We start from the raw sequence: 22,145 nt of genomic DNA, 5'->3' as shown, positions 1-22,145 counted from the left end.
GGGCTTGTGCTGCTGAGCACGGATAGGTGTAACCACATGTCCCAGTGTTTTAGTATATTCAGTAGAGCTCATCCTAAAGAAGGCCTTAAAATTATTTTGCCAGTGTAACAGCTAGTCACTGTATATTCAAGTGAAACAAAGGCCTTTATGAGTTCGAGCTAGCAATGTCTAAACTCTGTGGTCTGTTTGGCAGAATTCTGATTTGTTCACCCAAGAGCTCTTAGCAAAATACTGTTTTGCAGCCTTCTCTCTAGGATACTGAGTGTATCTACAAGTGCAAGAATGAGTGAGCTCACAGTAGGATGCAGTTCTTAAAAACATAGACACAGCAAGTTTTTCAGATCACTACAGAATAATAATATTCTTCCATTATATTCTCTCATTTGAGCTGCCATGAAAGCTGAGACTGCTGAGTCTGTTTTACTGTTTACAGTGACTATAGGAATGACAAAAAGTCTGGGAATTAATGATTTTTCTCCTGGACTGGGACAGAAGATATATGCACAGAGTTACTGGGGGGGGGTAATAAAGTGCAGCAGAGGGACGCAGTAAAACCTGCGGAAGTGTGGAGCCATGCTGAGCAGTGGCACACTTCAGTCAGTGGCTGTACCTGTGTGAGAGTGCCCAGCTTCATTAGTGCTGCCAGGCCTCCATGACCACACTACCGCAATTAAAAGGTGACCCTGTTAATTAACTCTCCTGGCAACACATTGATCTCCCACAGTTCTTTATAGCATGACCCCTTGGGCTAAAACTACATTTTACCATAAATGGACGCACACACATGCACATATGCATTTGACTTTAAAGCCATTTTGTGCCGGACTAATTGTGATACAATGTGGATATGGGAACCAGATGCCATTCTCCCAAGTCAGTTTTCCAGTGTGGTTTTTCCTATCCCAGCCTAACCTCCAACACTGTGATTTCTCCGATGAGCACCAACCGCTTGTGGTCATCTGTTCTTGCCCGCCTGTTCTGATTACTCACATCCCCGACCTCCATTAGATTTCCCACTCAAAAACATTCCCCAAGGGCCCCTACTCAAGGGGCCTTATTCAGAAATATCCTACTACCCTCCCCTTAACTCTCCCTTCTGCTTCCCAGGTTTTGGGGTCCTGCATGTGGTTTACTGTTCTTTTAGAGGACTTTCCTGCTAATGCTTTAAAGTCTCCTCAGGAAATGCCTTTACAATTACTGCCACTTCCTCCCTTGATATTGTCATGATCTATTGGTTTGTTTATCTGTTCATCCCAAAGCCGACATTGATTTCTTATGTGCATGGCTCACTGAATCTGCTCATAGTATAGCAGATTCATCTCGTTGCTGTCACATCAAAACTTATTGTTTTATTTTTCCATCATTGGAAAACACCAGCTTTCCTTTACGTTGTGAGAATAGTTCATAATGAATGGACCAATAGAAATGGTTCAAAATTATTTGCATACAGTTATGTTAGATTAATGTTATTGTTAAGGACCATTTTCCCTTCTCCTAAAAGGTATAAGCATTGGCCCTATCATCACTAGATTGCGAGTTGGATTCCAAGTGATGCCACAGTTATCCATGGTCGGGAGTCCAAGAGAGCCTCACTCTCTCTGGATGGGAAGGATGGCTCTCCATTTCCTCCATCACTCAGTGTGATGCAAGCCAACGCAGGCATCTGTTAGCTAATTCAACAGAATTGGCAGTTAGCATTCTCCTCAAAGTGCGTTGAGCTGTCCAATGATGTGGTGTTGGTGGCGGTTTTGAAAAGATGTGATGGAGCTTCATGTGTCTCAGATGAAGCAAGTGCCAGGCTTTACCTTTTCAGCTTGGTAGGACTGTGTGATGGGTGTGATCAAACAGGGATTGTGGTAAAACTATGGTGAAAAATTGTGTCAAAATCCCCACAAATTTTTAACACAGTGACAATATGATAACGAGTGCTTTGTGTGCAAGTAAACAATGTTTTGTGAGTTTTTTAGCAAGTTAGCTACAGAGCTAGCTGAACATATCAGAGACCTGGAGCAATCTGCCTTTTCTCATTGGTAACAAATTGATAAAGTCACTAAATCACGCAATGCCATTTTGATGAGCTCAATTGCACTAGCCACAATATGACACACAGAGCATAATTTGGCAGGCGGCTTAACTGTTCAATAGCAGCATTTGCAGCTGCCGATTTTTATCAAACAGCCTGCCATTCAGTTGTACCTCCTCAGTAAGTGGAGGGCAGCTGAAATTACTCTTTTTATGGCCATGTTTTACAACACTTGCCACCCTGGATTTACTGGGGGCTCCTGAGTTATGATTTGCAACCAGAGTTGTACATTTACTTTTTTCACCTAAGTGGGGACCAGCTACCACCCCGTTTAGTGCAGTCTGCGTATAGGCCTCTCTTTGAAGCAGGTATGGGGTTTTAATGAAGCATGCCAGATGCATTGCTCAGTCCAACTAGTTTTCTTTGGAGTTTGGCTTTAGAGGTTCAGTAAAGCCAGGAGGGGGCACACATTGTGTTTGGGCTCCTTAGGATCCTTTCCTTCTGCGGTAGCTTTTCTCTGCTCATTTTTGTGGTGACTTTCCAACCACCCCACAAAATGCTTCACGTTTTGCTGTTGGTTATGATCTATCTGCCTCTTGACTCATAAGTTATTACAGTCTTTGTTAAATGGCTCGGTCACAGTTGTTTGGCTTTACAAGAGACAAATATGTGGTTTTGATGACTTGGTTTCATTTTTAGAGAAGGAGAATTTAAACCAAAATTGGTGATTGTAACCCATTGCTTTATAAAATGTAGGATAAATCAATCTTTGAATTCATTCTAAGGCTGACTTTACTTGATGAAATGTGCAAAAGTCAGAGACCGTCCTTCATTTATATCGTTTCCCAACAAAATGACCATTATTCATTTTTTACTGCAACAACTAAGTTGTAACTATAAGCCTTAACTAAATATAATATCGGTGTTTTTTAGCTCATAGTGAGTCCACTCTCTGCCTTTATTATGTCTGTTTTTTTTCAGATTTTTCAGGAGACTTGCTTTCATTTTTTCCAAAGAAATCTGCATAATACATTTTTCCACACTTATAAAGTTCAGTCTCAGAAGTTGGTGAGCACCAGCAGCTTTTGTTGATTTGCATATTTCCTTTTCTTTGTAAGGGATTCTTGACAGCTACACATTCTTTCAGACTCAGAGTTGAGTTGTCTTCTCATAGTGGAAGGATGGATAGAAACACCTGTGGATTTTTTCAGATCTGATAAGTGGTGATTAATTTTCTCTCAAAGAAGACAGCTTTAAGTACTGTTTATCTGGTGATGACAGTTTTATTGCTCTACCAGGTCTCACATGGTTGTATCATTTTTGAACTCTATTTTTTTTTACTTATTCCTTTTATCTTCCTCTTCCATATGCAAGTGGATTATCATATATCTAATCTTCTTAGAAATATGTATATTGGTATTTAATGTCAGTTTTGACTGGAAATTAAATAGATGAAGGTTGGCCTCTTGACTTTTACACAGTACTACATGTGAATCAGTTCAAGTCAAATGCAAGACATTTTGATTATTCCACTAGTGTACTTTTAGTATATATTTTTAATAGCATATTGTTCCAGGTATATATTCTATGTAATGTTATTTAGCCTAAAATTGCAAATTTGTAGTTTTATGTAAGGAAAGGAGAATGACCTATAAGTAATAACTTAGCATTTAAATTATAATACTTTAGGCTAACAAAACAAAACAAATGCTGGCACAAGCATCCATTCCACAGCTGCCATGTTAACATTAGCTTGAGTTTCATGCACATTTAGTGCGAGTTGCAAAAGGCTTTGTATTATGTGACTCAAGTGAAATTCAGTGTCATGCAAGTTTCAAGCTAAAGTTGTGTGAAAGTTTCACAATGCCAGCCTATAACTGGTTACAGTGAACCATCAAATAAATGCCCATAAAAATGAATAACTATGCCCAAACTCAAAAATCATCAGTCATATTAAAACGGAGCTTGTAACCCAATTTTCAACTCCACCCTCTCTCAAATGCATATATGGCAAGATCATATACCCTGTAATTCAGTGGTGAAGTGACTGACTTTTTCCATGTGAATAGAAGGAAAGTAGTTTTTAAAATGTTACATTCAGTTTTGTGTGCGACATTTTCATGTTCAATATTGCTCTGAAACAGCATAAAAAACGTTTTACAGCAGTTATTTTATAAATACAATATTAAGACATTAACCCTAAAAAAGGGGTTCTTATGGGAAAGAATTTGAATGCTTAAATGGTTCTTTGCATGGTTCAACAATTCTTTATGTTGGAGAACCTGTTGTGTACGGTTCTTTGAAAAACCTTTTCAAAGTCATCGATCTATATACTTTATCCTTTATTGTTACCATTCATAGAACCTTTTTTTTTACCATGTAGAAAACCTTTCTAGTGACACTGAACTCCAAGGGGCTGGTTGTACCAGCTACATGTAAGTTCAAACATAGGCTAATTATAACATAAGTAAAATTAGGTTCATGTGCTACAGTCTCAAAAGGAGGTTCTTCAGGGGCACCAGAGGTTTCAGCTATTGTTATGATGTCAAATTTGTAACAGTAGACTTTTTGGTGCTATATAGAACCATATACAACACATTCTCCATCAATCTCAAGAACCGTGTAAGCATGCAAATGAGTGTTCATGGCTCTATATAGATCCATTGTCTTTACTGAAGAACCATCTTTAAGACCTTGGTTAATCAAAGTGGAAGCTGTATCAAACCATACCAACATGTTTTACATAGAGCTAACTAGCTACTAAATAATTATACCTACCCCTAAGTAGGTCTGAGTGAGGAATGACATTGAAAGCACAAAAAGAAAAACATTACCCAAACAGAAAGGGCTAATTGCTAACGTTACTTTGTTGGCCAAGATAACCCATGGTTTTACTTTCAGCTCCAAACATGATGCTGCTTTAAATTTAACATGAAGCTAACATCCATAGCTCCAGTTCAGTGAGACTCAGCAGGTTTCAAAACATTTAGATTACTGCTCCAGCTGGCTAGAACTGTTGTTTAAAAAAGAATATTTAAATAATAAACAAAGGCCGTAGGTATTCATTTTATTCGTTTTAAAAATATAAAAATATTAATTTGTACACATTGTTCTGATCAATTTACTGTTTCGTTTTTTGTTATGGGATGTAAACACTCCAAGTTGCTCCCGTGGCAGTGTATTTATTGTTTTGTCCTCAATTTGTTATCATTATGATAAACATATTGTTAGGATAAAGCACTTAAGTACTTCAACTGACAGTATCTAGTGTTTGTCACTGTGCACATATTAGTTAGTTGTTACTGGCTACGTGTTTACTCATAAGCTGGCAGTTCAAATTAATTTGGTAAAACGATAGTGTGAAGTACAGTTAAGTACTTATTGCAAACGACTTATGGCAAATACCCTTGCCTTTTTACAATGGATTTGGAAACTTTTAAGGCTTTTTAAAGCTTTAACTCAAAATGTTCTCAAAAGATTTAATATGTGATCAAGTAATAAATATGACCATCGAAAAGCGATAGCTTGGTGAATATCAGCATTCTTGAGATGTGAATATGTTTCTAAAATGATCATATCTGAATGAGGTTGTCTGTCACAGTCATTAACTCACACCTTCTGTTGCCTGCTCTCAACATCCATCAGTTACAGTCTTTCCTAATAGGCTATCAAACATCATCTAAAGACAGGCTTGCAGTGACTGTGCTCAATGACTATTTTATAAATGAGGTCTCATGGCTTTGAGTGACAATGATTGATTCCATGTGGCAATCACTGGCTTAACTGCTCCTTTCAGTGGCACTATTTTTTGTACTCTTGTCAGTTTAAACTCTTTTTGATAGCTTGGTTTCAACACCTTGCATAGAGGAAAACTGTCTCTTACAGAAAATTCATGGGCAAAGGGTGGGTCCCCTATTGCTGGTTGAGTGTGCCTCCACAAACGACAGATGATTTTGGAATCCATACAGTAAAGCTGTACTATTGCCCAACAGTCTAAGCCAAACCCACTAGAGCACTTTCGCTCATGTCAACAATAGTGAAAGTGGTGGAAGCACTCCAACCCTGCGCTTGCAGTGCTGAATACAAACTGTCAAACTAACATCCATCACGTTATGTGAAAATGATTGCTGAAAAGTGGGGTGAAATATGAGTCCACTGTACTGTGACCTTTCTCTGAAAGATCTGGAACGCAAACAAAGGAACCCGTCAGTAAAGCAGAGAATTCAATGCTATCTTTTCCTTTTAATTGAGCGATAATAGCAGGCTCAAGGTTTATACACCAGAGAAGAATTAAATATTCACTTGCTCACTTGAACATGAAGGGAGAAAAAGCTGAGTGAGTCAAATTGACCCCCCGTTTTTGGTCGGAGAGAAAACATCACTCTGTTTTGAATGCATTTCTAGCTGATTGAGCCAAATTGGTTTTGTGGGCAGGAAAATTCCTCACGTCAGGTTGATTTTATGATTTTCCCGGTTTATAGTTTGTCTGAAGCGATTTCTGAGCCAAGCCAAACTGACTAAGCCATAATAAAGTTTTGATAATGCTGTACACCAAAGCTTGGTCTGTGGGGATCAGGTGAGATACTCAAACAAAGTGCATAACAAACTGCAGATTTTGGGTGATAATTTATCATGTTTATACTAATATTAAGTGTACCTACTTTATCAGATGTGCTATGGGGCGGTGTTTCCCAGTCTTCTGTGGTTTTGGCTCTGATTCTGTGGGCCTTTCATTGAGGCCTTGCAATGCCTTTGCTTTCTGCAGTTGTCTGCTCTTGCTGGTCTAGTATTTTAAAAAGTACAGTCAGCTCAAGCCAGTTTAGCAGACCAGTTTTTGTATTAAAGCCATGGCTTTTTGACCTGTTAATGAGCCACTATGACCACTACTTTATATTTGAGTTTTTTTTTTAAATGTCTGTTTTCTTTTTGTTGTACCATTTTCATTAGCCAGTACTGGTATTTGACTGGTATAAACTTGGTAAATTAAAATCCTGCTGGACACAATGTATGGTAAAAATATTCAAGCAAAATCCAAGTCAGATTTTAAGTCAATAAAATCATGTGGCTACATGTTCCAATGCTGTTCTGCATATGGAGAAAATACGTTGTAATGTCTGAAACCTGACTCTGAAATCTGAAGATGTCTTAAAGTGTACACAGTATTGCCATCGCTCTGCAGATCAGTCATTGACACTCTTCAAGTTCAGTTATTTAACTTAGTCCACTGCCAGCCTGTGGGCCAAGGCATTTAGCTGAAATAAAGCTTTATTTTATCCTAATCTCTGCGCCATTTACCACCAAAGAATCCACAACTGTGGTTGGTACTTTGTCAGGAATGTAAGTCTATGCTGAAGGAAATTATATTGTTTGTAAGTGTTTAAAACAACTAGGTCAGGCCATTAAAAGTCAAGTTAGCTCAGATTCCCTCTGTCAAACAGTTAAATGCTGTGCTCAGATGTTGTCTACATAACCTTTATTTGATCATTTATCAGTGCCAGTGCATGTTTATACTGATTTGATGCTCAAAAAAGACTTGCTCATTATCCATTGTGATAAAGCACAGACATACACACTAATACATGCTTTAAGGTTCACAGTTTTAGCCTCAGTCCTCCAGTTTAAAACTGCCTTCAGGACCTTTAAGTCAAAAGAGGAATCAGTTTTTTAGGACAAAAATGAAGAACTGAGAAACTGTAGACAATAATAAAACCAGAGAAAATAAAATGCTGTTAGCAGCCATGCCATAACCATGCCATGCCAAGCCAAATATATTTGGACGTTTGGATTAGCTTATGATGTTTTGTGATAACGTAGCATTAGTTCTGCGCAACATTAGCACCACTAATATATGCCTGGAATTTGACTCATTTATCCGGCAAACTGTATCACTCCTAGTGACCCGCACCAAAAGTTCCTAGCAAAATTCTGTCTTAGACACTGAGGACCTAGCCAGTTAAGAAGTTGACCAATGCGTTTTGCATTTTTTTCCTATCATCTCTGTAGGAAATAGCTAAGCATGTGATCATGAATGCTTTGTTTTCACGAAACTATCTTTTGTTTGAATTGCATTGTTGTACCTAGTTGCCATATGCAAGTAATCGGCAGAAAGCAGCAATGCTCAGATCTTTCCGTTCAAGTGAATCAGTCCTGAGCCACGCAGTATATATTAAATGGCTGAGCTATACATAATGTGTGTGCTTGATTCAAAAATATGATTACTCTAATTGTAATGAATGCAGTTTTTAAACAAAATAGCTTTTAACAATAGCTCAATGAAAATTGAATAAAACATTTTTCATAAAATATTTCATAATGGAAAAATACCTTATAATTGCTTTAACTAAATAGCACAGCCTTCTGGTGGTCTGGAAGAATGACATTCAAAATTTGTGTGTCCACAAATTCCTTGAAAGGAAATATTTGCCGTTGTTTAAACCCATCCATTCATTTTGAGATCGGTGTCCTTACTAATCAACGAACGTCTTTTTTACCATTGACTCTTTATGTCAACACCAAACCTCCATTATTATTCTGTCTGATATGACAGCTTCAACACTGTTGTCTCTCAAAAATAACATGCAACTACTGTCACCATAAACAAAAAATCTGAGTTTAAAATTTAGATGAGAATCACAAATTATTGCTATTTTTTCATCTCAGATTATATCTATGGAACAGGCAGCTGTTACTGGCACCATTTTTAACACATCAACATGACACTCAGATAACAGACTGGTCTCTATGTAGTATCCAGGCCTTGAACAGACACTGTCATGTTCATGAGCAGATATGCCTATCATGGACAAGAAAACTCATCATTCACATTTAGCCAATTGCACTACTGACCCTGACACAGTGCAGGTGAAGATCATGTCTAATCTTCTCACCTCACTGACGCTCCGCAGGGGAGGACTGCTGTTCACTGGAACTCCTCCATCAAATGTCAGGCTCAGGGTGAAAGGGTTTTGATAAGGCTCACACTGAAGATGCAAAGGGCAAACACAGAGAAGCCACACAGCTCAGAGGTTTTTACTTTCTTTCATTTCCAAAGGAAAGGCAATAGGTATAGAAAATGATGCAAGCATGTATACTATCATAATATATGATTTTTTAAAAAATATTATAAGGATGCATCTGCACTATGACAAAGAATGTTATGTGAGGTCATTCTTACCCACAAGTCAAACGTTAGCCTCTATAATGAGTCAACCTACACTCCCCTGGTACTGACCTCCTTCAGTCTGAATAATTCTGCACTGCGTAGCATGGGCAATTCATTCGTTCATGATAGTCTGTCTGTCTGTCTGTCTGTCTGTCCGTCTGGCTATCTATCTGGCTATTTATCTATCTATTTATTTATTGGTCTGTGTCTGTCTAGCTGTGTCTTTTTATTTGGCTATTCATCTATCTATTGATCTATCTACCCACATATCCATATCTGTCTGTCAATCTAGTTATCTCTCTATTTGTCTATCTATCTGCCTTTCTTTCTGTTTATATGTCCATCTGTCTGTATAATTCTCTATCTGTCTGTCGAGTGTGCAAACATAGTAGCATTTAGTGTGATTTGTGCCTGAACAATGAATTATTCAGAGACTCTTACAACAGAGCATCATGTCATGAATGCGGATTTCTAAATTTCTACAGAGATGGTTTACTATCTCTCTCTCTCTCACACACACACTCACACACACACACTTACACAAGATTCAGCTATTGTGAAGAAACCCTGGAGGAGGAAGGCTTCTGGTGCATGCAAGGAAAGCAGGTGTCTAACTGCACCATCACATCCTCTGCACCAAACGTTTTCTTCTGAGTGTTACAGCACACGACCACATGTGTTTGCATTTTAGAACTTCCTTCTCAGTGCTTTCCCACTACAATGTAGAGAAACAAAAAAGAAATGTATCCTTTCCACCTCAGCAACAAAATGCAACACCAGTTGGGCAATTCGCCGTGCAGAACAGCATAGCAGTCATAACTTTAGACAAGAAAAATAGATCCAGTTCAAATTTATTCTGATTTTGTTCCAGTCCATGTGTCCAGGGTTATTAAAAAACAATCTAAGTTTAATGAAATGCAAAGTCATATGAGGTAATTTGGAATTTGGGGTTGGAGCCCAGAGGTTGTTAACTGATTGGTGCAGCAGGCCTGCAAGCGAAACGCTCAGTGAGTGAAAATGAACACCATGCTTTAATGTGCCAGATGAGACTGAGAAACAAGCAGGCAGTAAAGCTGTGATCAGTAGCTGGGTTTCTGAACGGCAGTTCATATGGCTGTGGCGCACAGCTTGCCTATAATCCAGAAAGGTCTAGAGCTCAAGCGTAAAGGTTTTTTTCTCCATCACAAAACTTTGAACATGCCCTAAGTACAGTTTAGAATGTTGACAAAAGTAAAAAAAAAGTCTAGCAAATTACATTAATAAGGAACTACTGTAAATAATTCCAAGTTAACTTGAATAATATTAATCTTCTTAGTGTGTGTTTTGTTGCCCTATCATGTTACCCCATAATGGTTGGATAGAAAGCCACAGCATAATGCAAGGCTTTGAGCATTTACTTTTCTGGAACTGTACATATTTTTGGGCCTAGCATTGTATTGGAACAAAATGCTACTACAACTGAGATCCTGTCTGAGTAATCTACAAATTATCTGCACACATCCAGTTCCTCCAAATGAACTTAATGAACCAGCTGTACCATCATCACATACCCTGGTCTATAATCAAGAAAGGAATTTGACATGAAAGCAACTGCAGATCTATGTTTTTTGTGAAGGATGTGGCAAGTTAGCTAAGACACCACTTTGGTTTGATTACATATTCAGTAAATAAGATACTAAAAAGACTGTACAGACCACAAACTAGTAAAAGCCAGACTGTAGAAAGCCATAGGTGCCAAAAAGATTCAGCTGGGTACAATTACCTCTAAACAAAAGCTTTCAGTTAATAAGAGAAGACTAGATCAGGGACTCATTTGTTGGTGGAAAATTGTGGCTAATGATATTTCATAAGTATAAGATTCATACTGCATGCACAGCAATTCTTTCTAAGAGTAAACAATACCTTATGTTTCTCCCTAACAGGGTCCACCTGGTCCAAAAGGTGATAAGGTAAGCATTCTCCTTACAGCAGTTATCTAACAGGGTGTGTTGTCTAACAAGAATCAAAGCTGAATTTTCTATGTCAGAAATTCAAATTGTCATCAGTTTGTCTTTTTCAAGCCAAGCCATGTTTCTGATGATTCTATCTATTAAGAGAAATTTAATTAAGAAAATTTAATTAATACTCCTTCAGCTGTTTTGGTTTAAAAGATAAATTAATAGATGGTGAAGATTAGAGAGAAGACAGCATGGATAATATATATCCCATGATACACAAACCGTGAACAGAATTTGGCACATTATTTTCAATGACAAATTCTCTTTTATGACACTTACATTTTATTAGCATGTACACCACCACAGTTGCCCTTTCTTGTCCATCCCCTGTGAAATCCATTTTTCCCCATGTTATGCCTTCACCTTGGTCCTAAACAGATTCTGTTCCATAAGGAATGTATTTGGATGACACTTCGTAGCCAATTCCATTGCAATGTGAAGTGGCCCTGACCTCAAGGCTCATTTCGGAATATCTAAATCCCCACATCGTTCACAAATCCACTGTGCGCTACATTATTGCCTTCACACCAGGCCCCAGGCTGAAGTGCTTTAACGCTTCGCCGAGCGCCCCTCTATAAAATGAATGCCGAGCATGAGAAATAACCACACTGTCTCTTTATTAGAGTGTAGACCAGGCGACCAATCGTTAGCAATGAAGCTCCAATGCGGAAAGATTAAAACCATGCATTAAAACCATGCAAATATGTGAGGTTTCCTCAGCTCACACAGCGTGGAAAGATGCCGCTGGAGTTTCTTGACGGACATCGTGAAAAGAGCCACAAACCTTTCACTGACTGGTTGGTAACTGTATCATTTAGGCAAAAATGAGAGGCTTTTATGAGTCACTTGATAAGGCTGGGCATAGCATTGCTAAAGCAAGGCTGAAAGTTACAATTTCCATGATGTACCCTTTCCATCATAACTCTTCCTGTGAACCTGAATATTAGTTTAAAACATGAACGCAACTATAAAGAGACATAAAAAACATCCTTAAGCATTTGGATGAGCAAAAGCCTGGGGAAATTAGGGTTTAAATAACTGTCCACAAGAAGTGGATAATTGACAGTTAGCTAAATTAGATCCACCTGTTGAGAGATTCGGCACTCATCTCAGCCCAGTCACTGCCATTTAGTGTTTGTTGTATCTTTCACCGCAAACCACCGAGTCCAAAACAGACTGTTCTCTGAAGACCTGCCAGCTCAACAGCCATGCCTAACGCAGGTCATCAAGCATGAATTACTCTCAATCTAAAGTCACATGGCCATGTGCTCATGGCATTAAAATATGGGTTGCTGGTACAATATATTAAACCTCTTTCACTTTGACACACTGTATACACAAAAGTATGTTTACCAATTAGCAAGAAGTATTGGCAGTTTCTGGTAAGACATTTGGCTCCTTAAACGGGGCCTACACTGCACAATTTTTAGCCCGATTTTTACCCCAATTTGCCCCTTCCAACAAATTTTCACAATCTGAAGTAATTTTCCAGGTGGGGACTTGAAAGTGTTTGATGGCTCAGAGGATCCGGTAGTGTGATAAGGGAAATTAGTCAATCTTCGAGCTTCAGAGTGATCAGAGGCCCTCCAATATTTTTAAACATGTTTGATTTTCATGACTTAGGAGTCCTATAGTCTGAGATGGTCAGGGATGTAACTGAATGAGTGATTCAAGCAACAGTTTTTCACATAAGAATTTATGTGAAAAACTGGTGGAGTCATGGAGTCAGCTTAAAAAAAATAAAAGTGCAATGGAATGATTATTGCCAAAGAATCAAGACACAGGAATCAATAACATTGCAACAGAAATATTTCAAGATTTTGAAAAAGATTCAGTTAAAGTACTGACCAAATTATGCCAACAAATCTGGAAAACAGCTCAGTGGCTGGAAGATTGGAAGAGATCAGTTTATATCCCAATCCTAAATAAAGGAGAAAAAGAGTGTGCAGACTATGGCACAATTTCCTTAATATCACATGCCAGTAAAATTATGCTTAAAATCATTCAATGCAGACTACAGCCTTAAATCAAAAGAGAACTGTCAGATATGCAAACAGGATTCAGGAAAAGCAGTGGAACAAGAGATATAATAGCAGGTGTATGCTGGATTATTGAAAAATAAGTATAAGTTCAAAAGGAGTTCAAGAAGGAAGTCAGCATGTGTTTTACTGACTACAGCAAAGCCTCTGACTGTGTCGACCACATAAAATTATGGAATGTCCTCAGGAAAATGAATAAGCATTTCAGTCTAATAAAGAATCTCTACACTGATCAACAAGCGACAGCCAGGACAGAAAATGGACAAACAGAATGGTTATACATCGGAAAAGGAGTGACAAGTGGCAAGGCTGCATACTGTCACCATACCTGTTCTTCGTGTATGCAGAACATTTGAGAGAAGAAAATGATCAAGGATTCAGGATTGGTGGAAGAAAAATCTTCGATATGCAGATGTTAGCAAAATACGCTCATAGCAGAAAATCTGAAAGACCTGAAGACTCTTATAGCAAAGGTTAAAGAACAGAGTGAAAAGATGGGACTTCAGCTCAATTTAAAGAAGACTAAGGTTATGACAAGAAAAACTACTTCCATTGATGGAGAAGATGTGGAAAATGGTGGACAGCTTTGGCATCTGTTATGAACAACAGAGGATCCAGCACTCAAGATATGTCACAGACTGGCACTCAGCAGTACAAGAATGAAGATCTTTAAAGCGAGATTTGTTTCTACAAATATCAAAATTATCCAGGCTGTGCCCTTCTCCATTTTTTTTTATATATGTGAAAGGTGGGCAATTAAAAAAAAAAATCAAGACTGGAAAAATATAGATGCCTTTGAACGCTGGTGTTGGTAAAGACAAACAAATGGATCCTTGAACAAATCAAGCCTCTGTCTGAAACCCAGACCAAACTGAAGCTCTCTTATTTTGAACATATTCTGGGAAAAACAATTCATTGGAAAAGACCATTATGCCTGAAAGAATTGAAAGTGAAAGAGGAAGAGGACGACCAGCAATGGATGGATGCAATCAGAGGAATCACGAACTAGCCATTCAGAAGTCTGAAGACCCAAACAGATGACAGGATATTTTGGAGAAACACTGTCCGTATGGTCGCCAGGAGTCAGAAACAACTTGACGGCACTTAACAATAATGTTCTTTAACTACTGAAGATGTCCTCTTCCCAGGAACAGTTTGGCTAGGAACAGTTTTTTTTCTAAGAGTGCAGCTTTAGCTTAAACACAGACATTTGAAGCTTGGTAGGTATTCAATCAATATATTTTTTTTTACAGTTTTCCAGATTACTACCAATTCCTGCTACATAGAGAGTTGTCCCCTTTTCGCACAGACATATTAAGTATGTATGTGTCGGAAAACAGCTGTAGTCTTTGCAGTGTGTTCCAGTGCCAATTTTCAGAGTAGACAAGAGGGTACAACACACATAACCAAGTCAAGTCAGCTTTATTGTCAGTATATGTACAGGACATGCAGAGTATTGAAATTGCGTTACTCTCAGACCCCATGGTGTAGCAATAACATTAAATAGACAGTAAATAGCAAATGTGTGAGTTAAATAGACACTAAATAAACACTAAACACTAACCGTAAAAATAAACAGTAATTGTAGAAAAATAGAAATAAAAAAATAATATAAATATAAGAAGGTCCCTAAAATAACAATAAAGTGACATAAGGCACATACAGATTAAGTTATAAATAGTGCAATTAAAAATAAGCAGCTCCTCTGTGCATGCACATCTCACCTTTTTTCCTTTCTCCTAGCCCTCTTTTTGGCTGCTGCCTGAAATACTTGTTCAATTACATCGCTGACCACATCAAATTCTCTTCAGAGCTCAATCGGAGGGCTAATGATTAGCTCATTCCCCTCTTATGCTGTCAGATCCGTCTCACCCAGTCCAATTGAGCTTGTGACCTGGAACATCCGAAGGGGTTCAGATCAGGCTAAAAATAACGTAGTGTATGGTTGTGAGTCTGCCATCAGCTTTAGAGAAGCAGGAGCTATGGACATGGCTTATAGACATGGGACACAGAATGAGTCTCAGTATTGCTGAAGATGCTTCTTCATGTCTTTGTGAAGCAGTTAGAGATCATAACCTACTGTAACCAGCATTTCTCACTACAGCTCTTGAAGTCATTTCCAAAGTGGTCCCCAGACTGAGCTGATGTAGTTTAATATCATCACATTTGTAAAATTGGAGGAAAACACAAGAAACTAACAGCCGTGTTACGACGCCTACATTACCTTTAGAGAGTTTTTCCCCCTCACCTTTACACCTTTAATAAGCAGAGATGAGATAATCCATCTGCTGCTCTTCTTAAAGCCTATGCCAGTGAGTGTCCAAAATGAGCCTTAGAGAAATGTAGGCTGAGTCATTTTAAATCACACCACTGCTTAGTCACACTGTGCTGCTGGCGCGTACACAGAGAAAGCTTCGGGCAGGCCTGCGTTTGCAGATACAAAAGAAGCCAAAAGACTAAATGATATGGTGGTTGTTCCCCCTTTTCAGCCACAGCAGAATAAGCAAGGAGCCCCTAACACCCCCCAACCCCCAAACACATACACCACAAATATACTCACACTTACTCCCCTCGACCCACACATGAGGCACCCCTCTTCAACCTCCAGCCCCTGTCGACATCAGTGTGTATTATCATAAGTGATTTTACCCTCAGCCGCACTGCATTCTTGAGGCTGTGGGTATTAGCTTACTTCATCAATGTGCTTTGAATTATGTCTTGATGGTGCTTTTCTGTGCATCTAGATTCAAGTCATGTTGACTGACTCGCAACTCGACTCAGACTAGACCTTAAATGACTAGTGACTTGACTTAAGACTTGTGAAATTTCAGCCTATAAAAAACATGAACAAAACTAATTAAATTTGGCCCACCAGTACTTAATGCTATAAATAAATAAAACTTTTAATTTTATGTGTGTACAGTCAGGCACTGTCTTTACAGTAATAATGTTCTCACGCATCAGGTTCGATACAGCTTCAAACGATGAATGTACAAAAAACCTTCAAGCTCTATATCTGTGCTATGTTTAAAGACATACTTTTGTACAGTACAATAGCTGCAGCTAGCAGTGAGATTGAACAAAAATTCTCAGCTGAAGACTCAAGACTTGCATCCCAGAGACCGAGTCTGACTCATACCAGAGAGACTCACGACTCGACTTACACTCGCAGCCCAGAAACTCGACTCTGACTCTACCCGGAGAAACTCAAGACTCAACTTGGACTCACACCCTGGAGACTTGAGACTCAATTCTGACTCGTATCTCAGTGATTTGAGACTCGATTCAGACTCACACTCACACCCCAGGCACTCAAAACTCAACTCAGGCTTGCACCCCAGAAACTCAAGACTCAACTCAGGTTCGCACCCCAGAGACTCAAGACTCGACTCAGACTCGAACCCCAGTGCCTTAAGACTTGACTCGACTTGCACCCCAGTGACTCAAGACTTGACTCAGACTCAAACTCTGGTGACTCAAGAGTCCAAATGGACTTCAACACCAGATACTCGAGACTTGACTGGGCATTAAGGGACTTGCCCATCATCTCTTGCCTGTGAAAACCTTGGGTTTGAAGTGATCATTATCATCTCTGGCATGATATTACAAAATGACTTCTCTCTCTTTTTTTCCTCTTTTCTTTTATAGGGTGATCAAGGCGACCAGGGGCCGCGGGTATGTGGTCTGCACAAGCATGCCCTTTTCTTTTTTGATGTGATGATGAATGTATGTCTCCTGTGTGAAACCATGGACCGAATGTTTGAGATGCATGCGGTTTTGTGAACAGTGCGTATTATTTAAGCTTTCCAAGCATAACAAAGCTCCAATAGAGTGAGTGAATGAGGCACAGGGGGGTTGAACTATAAACACCTGAGGAACCCATTAAGAAAGGTCGGTGCCCTTGGACTGCTTCTGCTGCTTACAAGACCATCTACCTTGGTGGATAGAATGAAAACAAATGTGACTAAGCTCAAGTTTATTGTAATTTGATATAGCTGAGTCTTTTCTACCAAAAAAAATCTAAATCTCACCATTCTATACTTCACAATGACACACGAACACTATACACTGAGAGCTCATTTGAAGAACGTAATTATTTCCAGCTCAGTTGCTTGACATTTTGATAAATTCACACCTCTTGGAGGATGATTATGAAGTGCACGCTTTGCAACAGCTGGCAAATTATGAAATAAATCACTGGCATATCTCATTCCCGTATCTGCTTGCATGCAGGCTGCCTTTAAGTCATCACTCCTCAGTTGGGCTAAATACAAGATCCTCCTGACTGTGAACAACCTGCTGTATTAAGTCTATTTGTCTTTATTGCATTAAGTGCTTGCCCTGCTCTTGCTCTCTCCGTTACTTTGCTGTCTTTTTCTTTATATCTATCATCATCTTGGACAGACTCCAAGGGGGCCACAGTTGCTTAAAGTGTCTCTAATTGATTCCCCCCCCCCACACATGTGGGGAGCATGTTGAGGTTAACTTGTGGTGACAGAACGTAGCCGCTGGCCCAACATCGGACCTCTTAATCACATCTGACGCTGTCGCCCGCATCCTACAGATGCCCACACAGGCTTCTCAAGAGTGGGCCTTCATCAAGGTTCTCAGTGTGGATGCTTTGCTCACTATGAGTTACTACTCAGAGTATTTTGCTGGAAATTGTAAGCTGATAGTGCTTTTTCATTATGTAAGCGAGTTAGTTTTGATAGTGTAGATACAGAGCATTTAGGTCCCACAAACAGAACCTTACCTAACCCAAACCGCTTTAAGGCAGACGCAAAAAACATGGGCATTTCTGCTGCTCAATCTGCACTTCTCTGCAATAATGCAGGTTCTCAGTGTCATTACTGTGTTTTTTGTAAAGAATGTGATCTAACAGCAGATTTTATTCAATTCTGCTCAGATTTTAATTCAGTTTGTCTCACAAACTACCATTTGAACAAGAAAACATGAATAGGTCACACATCAGTCATGTTTTATTGTTAGTCTGATTAAACAAAACAATAAGGGCTTAACAATTGTGTTCTGAATTATCTCATGCGCTCAGATAAAGGAACAATAAAGTAAGCATTGTGCCTCTTTTACATGGTGACAGAAAATGCAGCAGAATAGAAAACTACGGTGGCTGAGAAGACCCAACAAACTGCAAATAAAAATGAGCTGCAAAACGCAGAAAGCACTTTCATCAAAATGACGATACTGATGCTACATTTCACAAATGCACTGCAAAAACAGAAAACGTGCAACTTCAGAAACGCTGCAAGCCAGTCACAACACAACGGAAGTGAGCTACAAAACAACAGAAATGTCTCTGGAAGACTCAAAGGGCTCAAAGGGGATGGAATATCCATGATGGAAAATTACTGATGGAAGCAGATAAGACCGTGGACACTCACATCCCCAGTGCATGGTTAACCTGGCTGCCTAGTTTGCTGTCTGAGATGTCATAGCTGTGCTGTGGTAGTTAATCTGGTATTACTAGTTAAACGTTTAAACTTACACTCTACCGCTAACCCCCATTACGATACAGTGATAGCAGTAATCTACTCAAATAAAAGACAACTTTTACAGGTAAATGTTTGTGCTGCACAGAATTTAAAAGTCTGAATGGCTTCGTCCTCTTTGACTGTCCTCCAGAAACACCTCTGTTGTGTTGTGACTGGCTTTGCAGCGTTTCTCGAGTTGCATGTGTTTTCTGTATTTGTAGCATGGGTCTTCTCGGCCACCATACAAAACACTCTAATTTCACATGCTGATATATTTTGCTATTAGCCAATAAAGATATTTTATAATGTTATAAAGCATAGCACATAGTGTATATAGAGTTTATAATGATTTGGATTTGATTAATAGTTATTATTCCATTTCTTGACATCCAAACAAAAACAAAAGTTAACATGCAGACTTGATCCTTTTGATGCAAAATGTAAATTGCATGTAAATGTAATTCATTGCGTAACTCCCTATGCAATTAAATACAGATCTGCATGATATGTAGTAGTAGACCAAGCACTCCGCCAACTCCCACTCAGCATTCTTCCAGACTAAACTCAGTTGGAATGCTGATCTTTCTCTTAGATAGAATTTCAAGGATTAGTGTATGATCTGTACATTCTAACCAGGGAAATGGAGTCATCCACCGTGAAGGAACTCAATCCCGTGCCACCTAGGAGTGAATGAAAGGGAATCCCCTGGCTTTCCCACTGTGATCCATCTTATAGGACAAATAAACAGCACCAAATTCTTATTACATGCAGGCGGGTATGTTTGTGTAATTAACTTTCCATCATAACTACATGAGCCAATCACACAGAGAGTAGACTATTAAGAGTGAAGAGGTTAGAACTGCTTGTGACCTAATTAAGTTACCCACCAGGGTGACATATTGACTTTGCACATTAAATTAGTGAGGAAATGTAGTGGAACAAAATTAGGGAGATTTTCTTAATGGGCAAACTAGGGAATGTGATATTTGCCCTTGACACTGTTCTGCTGAAAAAGTAAAACCAGATTCAAGAGTAGGTGTTCTGTACTCAAAAGAGAAGATTTTACTACTAGTTTATTACACTGAGCTACTCTTCTTCATAGACTTGGACAGTCTAATAATTATTTTTGTTAATCAGTGCACAGAACAACAAAGTCTAGATATAAAGAAAAACATTGAAAACTATTCTGTTTGAGTTCAGGCTTTCAATTTTGTTCATAGTTCATATACAAGTTCTCAAGTACAACTTTTACAACAAAATAAGCCCTCAAAATCCTTAGAATTCATAAGTGACTTCAAAAAAAATATTTAAGCATCCCATCACACTTTTCAGCCCATGCAAGATGCCTCGTTTTGATAAATGAAAGTAATTAAGTAAGTATCATGAACATGAGTAGTTTCGATATTACTCTCACTGCAACTGCTAATCTAACTGAGCTATGATCATGTAAACAATCTAACTGAGCTATGATCATGTAAACAATAAAGGTCTATTGTCGTGGTCCACCTAATGTTTTAGTTGCCCGTTAATAACATATGGTCCAGGTTATTGGCCTGTCTGGAGATGTAAATGCTTAGATCACTCCTCTGATTCCTCTTTGACATTTTGCTTCTTTTTCTGTACTCTTACACATGCAATGACAGCTTTTTGACACCAAAACAAACACAAATCCCTAAAGTCGAAAGTGCTCACTCCTTAAAAAAATCTATCCAAAAATCCAGTTCCAAAAACTTTGGCACAGGTGTGAAATGCTAATAATAACAGGATGCAGTGATGTGTACATGCTGCTTGAGCTGTATTAAATTGAAAATGGTACAAAAACACAATATTGTATGTTTTACCTAATAAACTTTTTTGTTTTGTGTAAATATGTGCTCATTACAAATTTTATGTCTGCTACACATTCTTAAAAAGTTGGGACAGGAGCATGTTTACCACTGTGTTACATAAGGTTTCTTTTTAAAAACACGTAATTGTTTGGGGACTAAAGACACAAACCAATCCACTTTTGAAAGCAGATTTTTTTGCCATTCTTTTGGCACACAAGTATTCAGCTATGCAACTGTATGAATATTTTGTTGTATTTTGTACATATATTTAGTGGGAGACAGGTCTGGGATGAAGGTGGCCAGCCTAGCTCCTGTAATATCTGATTATGCAGCCATGCTGCTGTAACATGTGCAGAATGTGGTGTGGTCTTGTCATGTTGAAATAAGCATGGACATCCCTGAAACAGACCGTCAGCATATGTTGATCTAAAATGTGTTCTGCATTAATGGTGCCTTTGCAGATGTGCAAGTTACCCACTAATACCCTCAATACCATGACAGATGTTGGCTTTTGAACTTTATGCTGGTAACAATCTGGATGGTTATTTTCTTCTTTGGCCCCGAAAACACAACGTCCATGTCTTCAATAAACAATCTGAAAGGTTGAGTCAGCAGACCATAACACATGTTTCTGCTGTTCATCAGTCCATTTCAGATGAGCTCGAGCCCAGAAGTCGGCAGCGTTTCTGGACGTTGTTCATATATGGCTTCCACTTTGCGTAGTACAGTCTTAACATTTGTGGATGTAGTGACAGATATTGTTTGTTGATAATGGTTTTTCAGAGTATTCCTAACATGCAGGTTTTTAATTCAGGGCCGTCTGAGGGATTAAAGGTTTCAGGCATTCAGTTGATGATATTTTGATGATATTATGTACTGTAGAGGATGAAATGGCTAAAATCCTTCCAACTGCTCACTAAGGAACATTATTATAAAACTGACATTATTTGCTGATATATGTTTTGCAAACCGGTGAGCCTAAATACATCCTTACTCACAACGACAGTGTTTTTTGAATATTTCTCTTTGTACCCAAGCCTGTTGAAGATGTTTTCACAACGTTGCTAGTCTTAAATTGCTGTAGTCCCAACTTTTTGGAATGTGTTGCAGGCATCGATTTCAGAATGAGCATATATTTACAAAAAACAATCAAGTTGTTAAGATAAAACATTAAAGAACTCGTCTTTGTACTGCTTTTGTTTAAATGCAGGTCCAAGTAGATTTGACTGCTTTCTGGTTTTATTTGCATTTTACATACTGTCTCAAATTTTCTGGAATTGGGTTTGTACTACTACCTTAAAAAAAGGGGTTCTTCAAGGGTACTTTAGTAAAGGCATTGGTTATATATAGAATCATGACAATATGATACACCATTCGAATGCTTGATGGTTCTGCACAGTTCAGAAAATGGTTAATGTGCCATTCAAATTATATAACAAGTATGCCTTCATCTTTCTATGATACTTCTAAAAATGATTCTGTATTGCACCCAAAAGGGTTCTGCTGTTGTTTTTGCTGGGAGTGTAGAGTGCGATTTTAAGTGATTAATTACATGTCCTTTTACATGTACTGCTTAGCAACAGTACTGTTCTTTTCTTACGGACTT

General features: G+C 38.6%; 1 protein-coding gene across 8 annotated transcripts in view; it reads left to right on the top strand.

Moving 5' to 3' along the window:
- The window catches only part of LOC118825735 (collagen alpha-1(XXV) chain), a 223,450-nt gene that overhangs the window by 132,833 nt on the left and 68,472 nt on the right, over positions 1-22,145 (top strand). For all 8 annotated transcript variants that reach the window (XM_036596532.1, XM_036596535.1, XM_036596529.1 and 5 more), the window contains exons 5-6: positions 11,108-11,134; positions 16,870-16,896. In XM_036596532.1, coding sequence (XP_036452425.1) covers positions 11,108-11,134; positions 16,870-16,896 — 54 coding nt within the window. The remainder of the gene's footprint in view (positions 1-11,107; positions 11,135-16,869; positions 16,897-22,145) is intronic.

The sequence above is a fragment of the Colossoma macropomum genome, unplaced genomic scaffold, assembly GCF_904425465.1.
Source record: "Colossoma macropomum unplaced genomic scaffold, Colossoma_macropomum, whole genome shotgun sequence".
Taxonomy (NCBI): domain Eukaryota; kingdom Metazoa; phylum Chordata; class Actinopteri; order Characiformes; family Serrasalmidae; genus Colossoma; species Colossoma macropomum.
This window is presented reverse-complemented; position numbering and strand designations above follow the sequence as displayed.